Source organism: Protobothrops mucrosquamatus, unplaced genomic scaffold (assembly GCF_001527695.2).
Source record: "Protobothrops mucrosquamatus isolate PMUCROS unplaced genomic scaffold, P.Mucros_1.0 scaffold891, whole genome shotgun sequence".
Taxonomy (NCBI): Eukaryota; Metazoa; Chordata; class Lepidosauria; order Squamata; family Viperidae; genus Protobothrops; species Protobothrops mucrosquamatus.
The window spans coordinates 293982-300146 of NW_015387145.1; the positions used below are offsets into that span (position 1 = coordinate 293982).

At 33.8% G+C, this 6165-nt stretch overlaps 1 protein-coding gene across 1 annotated transcript in view; it reads right to left on the minus strand.

Moving 5' to 3' along the window:
- Positions 1-294: 294 nt before the first annotated feature.
- PDHX (pyruvate dehydrogenase complex component X) overlaps positions 295-6165 on the minus strand; it is a gene marked incomplete at its 5' end in the record, with an annotated part of 16143 nt that continues 10272 nt past the window's right edge. The window contains 2 exon segments of the mRNA XM_015819301.1: positions 295-1644; positions 4933-4997. Coding sequence (XP_015674787.1) covers positions 1380-1644; positions 4933-4997 — 330 coding nt within the window.

Genomic DNA, 6165 nt, shown 5'->3' on the forward strand with positions numbered 1-6165 from the left:
TAAAAACCCCTCATGGCTATTCACTGAAAAGATTTATGAGGAAATTGTTTCGGTAAATTTAGCAGTTGTGAATAGCAAAGCAATCTTATATATACTTATCCAGAAGAGAATCTCATTAAGGTCAGTGGGTCTTAATTCCAAATTCAGCAGATACAGAAGTTGAGTGGTAGATACTTCACGCTGGATTGAAGGTGGGGGTGAGAGTTAAAAGTCATAGTTTAATTAAATTTTGAATTCCATACGCAGTGCCTTGAATATCAAGAATAAATACACCTTTTGAAATATGGACACAAGTGAACATTCTGACAAGTTATATTTGGACAACAAAAGTATTTTCCATATTGAACTGACTAGCTGAAATTTAATTCTGTGTATTCAAACAAAACATAATAACAATCACTTATATTTAAATATCCAAATACAGTTAAAAGATGGATTAAGGGTTATGCATGCTAATTGGCACTCTTACAATTATATTACTTTTGCACTTGAAAACATACAGATAAAATCAGATTTATATACAAGCAGCAGCAATTCCTTCAGCCTGAAAGTTATACCTACTATATATAGACCTGAAAAGAATGGGTCCATGAAATTTGGGCGCACTGAAGCACTGCCAAGAGGAAAATCCAATGCCACCAGTTCCACTGCAAACATCTAAGTTCAGATTTTATTCTGAAACCATTGTTTTCAAAAGCTCACAACAAGACATATCACCATGAACTGTAGGTGGAAAACATGTTTAACAGGAATAAAGTGTAGAATGTACTTTAAGTCTAATGACTAATATTGTTATGTAATTGAATCTTGGCACCCTATATTTTCTTCTCATAACTATTTATCATTATTAAGAGTCACTGTATTTAGTATGCAGAGAATTCTTCATATAGTTGGATTCTTATAGCTGAATCCTATTCTAATTGCTTTTTTTAATTAAACAGCAACACTGATGACTCAGACCAATTACATTTTGCCATCTCAGTCTGGTTAGACTAAAAAGATGGTTTGTATTCAGCCTAGATAAAAGTGTAGCTTGAAGGAAAATTGGTCTTCTTTCCTTTTAGTATTTTTATACATCTATTCAATCTTACCCAAGGGTTCTACGTGGTATATAGGCAACACCCATTTGTATTAGAATACACTCTAAACTTACTCTGAACCTGTTTTGTAGATGTAACATGCATAACAGTACTTCAATATATAAAAGCCAAGAGATAGAAATCATTAAACATCTTTTAAAGTTTATTTAAATAAATAAGCAGTCTAAATTGTCCATGTCACACTATACATATTTTCCTAGCTTCTGTGCCTAGTTGCCTTTTCTTCTTTTGGGATTCAGTTTAAATATTTTGCCGGACACAGGATGAAATCTTGATCTTTTAACACAAAGCAAGACGCATTGGATTCTCCAAGTTTGCCTTGAGCGTGTCTAAAAATTTAGAAGCTAGTTCATCATCGATCACTCGACCATCACTTGACAGAGTTATCGTTAGGAGCTGGTGTTGTTGAAGCTTTTCATTCCCATCTTCATCCTCCACAACAGTGAGTTCTGTCCGAGATCCTCCCACAGCTAAGATGCAGGCTTGAGGAGGCATTACGAGACCAATGAAACTGTTGATTCCAAACATTCCAAGATCTGAGATGCTTTTGTTGGAAAAGGGATGAGAAACAAAAAAATAAGACACTCTGGAAAAATAACTCAGAAACTGTTTAGTACAGGTAGGTAGAAATAAATATGTTGTGATTTTGAATTTAGTTTTGAACAGTACAGTCAAGTAGTCTCACTCTTCATCAACATGAGAGTACGGGTATCTTGGGGTAAGAATTGATTCAAAATTCCATGTGCTGAAACACAGCTATTGGGTCATTAGCATAGCTGTTAAGTTTTATTTATTTAGCATATAGCATTTACAGAAGTCATGCAATCATTGATATACAATGATTTTAGTTTAAATAAAGCATCAACATACACACACACACACACAGAGAAAGAGAGAGAGGGAGAGAATGTGCACAATACAGAGATAAAATATTAAATTAAGATAAAATCATAAGAAGATCACCATAATATGGAGCATAGAATTGCAATGGCATAGATGTTATAATTTGATATCAAAGGAAGCTAACCATCTAACTGCTTCTGGTGTGGCTGCAATGAGATCATCTCAGGGGTATGAAGTGTTGACTACTTCCACAATGGTATACCCTAGGCAACGTTCTGTCTTAACAGAGCAGTTTAAAAGTCTATACACACAGCGACCAAACTGGATATTGCATCCCTCATGGTCCAAAATTATGGTAGTAGCAATGAGATTATAGCAGTTCTTTTAAGGATTCAGTGACAAAAGATATTGGACCCCAGATCCATATTTTGCAACTAAAGATAGAAGGCTTAAGCAGAAATAAATGTGAGTAACTAAGCAGACTGGTGATAGATAAAACAATAGATGTTATAACGCTACAAGAGACACATTTGGCTGACGATGAACAGATTAAAGCTGTTAAGTGCCAAATCTTTATTGGCAAAGGCTTACCCATTCACACCTATTTTTTGGGCTGCTCAATATGGGACCCATGAACATCAATGGGTCCACAGGTGCTCTGCTGATTTTTAGAGATTATTTTAATGAAAACATGGACACTGGCTACACTTAAACAGAAAACAACCGTTTATTTTCAACAATATCCCAGGACCACATAAAAACAGTCTTTCTTGGAAAATAAAATGGTGACTGCAGCTTAGATAAGCCAAGGTGGCAGAAAGCATCCTGAAATGATAATGGCAAACACTCACTAGCATATCTTCTAGGAAATAGATGTTTTGCAATTAACTATGCCTAAATCCTAAACATGCTTCCACATAGTAGATTGAGAACTACTGATCAAATGACTCAATACAAAATATTCACTTGAAAAAGTAACCCATGAGCACTAACACCAGAATGCAAGCAAAGCAATCAACTCCCACACAGTCCCTTAAAATTTTTTGAAATGCACGGGTAATATATAGGTCACCAATTTTGAACTGATTTAAAACTGTTAAGTTACTTTGAATGCATCTGATTTAAACTCTGGCATGGGAGTTTAACACTGTTTTATACTGTTCCTTTGCAGCTTGAGCAAAAATAACTCTTTTGTTTATAAGGATATAATGTCATATTGTGGTTTTACAAAACTGGTGTCTAATGAGTGAGGAAAAATATCCATCAGGAGGATTTCAAGGTGATTGGAAGCACCCTTCTTGCTTCTTCCACTGCAGTAGAATCAATACTAGGAAATCTAGTAAAATGGTATTGGCACTAAAATAGTGAACCAATGAAATATGTTTCATTATTTTTATGTAAGCATTCTGCAAATCTGTTTTATGATCTTCCCCTTGCCAGGTAAACTCCATCTTCTCTTCTATAAACTGAACACGGCAACTCTAATAAAATACTGATATTTCTTTTGACATTTTTCCAAATATGCAAGATTCCTGCTATCAAGATTTAGAGCATTGAAGATATGAAACAAAACAGCATTTCCCTAAAAGTCCCTGTACACAGAAGATCTCCGTTAAAAGAACATTTTTCTTCTTAACACTACACTCACGCTAATTTCTGATTTTGAGTCAGCTTGGAAAAGAAATCAGATGCCATTAGAAAAGGCTGCCTTCCTTTCTAAAGGGAAAAAACCTCCCACACGCACCTTATTTCACTTTAACAGTCCAACACAATTTATCTCTTTAGCAAAGGTAAGATGTGATTGATGTTGACAAAAGAGGGGTTTGTTACTTTCCTTGTACTTCAAAGCAGTGCTTCCTGTTTCTCCTGGTCATTTGAAAGTTTGCAGCTACTATCTTATTCAAGAAAATAACAGCTGAAGGGCAAATAGGGTAGATGTCTGCTCAACAAATCTACCAAGCATGAGAGGTAATGAAAGTGTGGGCTGGATACAGTTTTCCATTCTTGCAATATTAGATACGTAGAAATATATTTTCCTTTAACACTTCAACTATACATCCTGTATACGGGCACTGGAATATTAAGGGTTAATTAAATTCATTAAATTTACTCAAAATATCTCCAGTTTGAAGCTAACCTGTTTCTAATTTAGTGATCTAGCATAAATGTCATTCCTCCAAGTTATTCTAGTTCTACATAGTGTTATTTCAGATTCATGGGACTGATAAATCAAAATGCCAAATCTTTTCGCCTCTTTCTAGTTTAACATTAAACACTGTAAATCTACTATATGTCACAATTTTTCTTCATAATGAGCTAACAGTGAGTATTTTTGTATGAAGCTTTTGTGCTGAAAAATGAGTTATATTTTTTTTATTTACTAGTTTTCTATCAGCCTTAAAAGTGTTTTGACTTGCTTGCTTACTATTAGTGAATCATTTTCATGAATGTAATTACCCTAATAAATCCAATGCTATACTCCAAATACAGTAACAGATTCCAAGTTTTATAAAATAGCAAATATTATGATTTCATAATATATCTAGATAGAGCATTATTAACATAATGCTTTCTGAGCTTGTTTTTTTTCTTGCAGAGGTTTCATTACTCTAACTAGGTAACATCATCAGTGTTAGTAAGGAGTGCTAGTAAGGAATGCATTATTAAAATTGCTGAATGTCCATTGAAAGTTAAATTCAAGAACCAACTTTATATATATATATAATTCATATATATAATGAAATAATAAGGCAAATTGTAATAATCATAATCATAGCCTCAAAATAAAGCAGGAAAAACAGAAGAGAATATAGCAGTATATTCATTGTTCTGTTCACATTCATTGTTCTGTTCACAGACCTCATAATGGAGGTTGGATTATAAAACATAGACTTAAAAACATTTACAAAGATTATCTCAAACATGTCGTCCCCCCCCCCCCCAAAAGAGAAAACCCCTGCCATTCTGTTTTGAAATATATTTAAATTACCTCAAAGATCCCCCTTGGTATTCTTCTGGAAGTAACTTCCCATCTCTTGCTTTTTTTGCTAAAGCCTACGAAAATAAGATCCAAATATAAATTATTTTAAAAAATCATGACTTTCAACAAAGTACATGTAATGAATATATAGGCACCTTCGATTGGGTTGCTAATTTTATGAGAAACTTCTGAATGGATTCAGACAGTTGCTACAATCTATGAGAGGTAGTTTGAAGAAGTCATAAATTTGGATAGCCTGGGAACAGGTTTCACATATGGAAAAAAAAACTGTGAGTAAAACAGAGAGATGGAGAAATCTCACGGAGACTTCTTAAATTGCTTTTTAAAATTTCACACATGTTGCCTTATGGAGAGCACTCATAGTTATCCAAAATCCATCATTGTTTTGTTCACAGGATCTAGAAATTCAAAAGCAAACCTATAAATTAACATTTTTATATTAACAGGAAATCCCACCAAATGTCAACAGAAATCAGACCAAATGTCATAGAAAAATGTAAGCCTTGCAGCAGGCTTCAGAACAGACAGGTGAGAATAATTCAGTGTTAATTCATTTCTCCCAGGAGGCAATAAAACTCATGAAAAATCATGACATGTTGTAATTTTATATTCCATTTTTAGATACTTTAGAATTAAACAATAGACTTGCTTTATGAATGCTTTAAAATGAATGGCAATTAAGAATTATCTAGACAAGTGTTTCTTGAACTTTTTTCTCTCAGGATCCTTTCCCACTTTAAAAAAATATGGAGGGCTGCTAAAGAGCTTTTGTGTGTATGAGTTATATTCATCAATGTTTGCTATATTAAAATTTTTACTACATTCGCTGCAGCACTACTTCTTACGACTGTTTTGATGGTATTTTAATATTGTAGTAGTTTTCAACATAGGCTGGCAAATTATTTTGAATTTGGGGACCTCTGGAAGGGTCTTAGGAGATCCCCAGGGAACCTAGGGCCATACTTGAAGAAACAGTGATCCAAATGTTTGTGATATGGGCATTATTGTGAACTTACAATTTTATCCAAATTGTACTGGTCCTCTTTTACTGGGTCTGCTCCAAGACCAACTCAGTGCCACAATAGAGAGAAGAAAAAATTATGCACTGTGTTAATTGTTTTCGAATATCAATTAAAGTAAAAGGATCGATCGATTACGTGATAAAACAAGTTTTGATTTCTGTGATATTTTGAACAAAGCACTGCATTCTGTTAATAATTT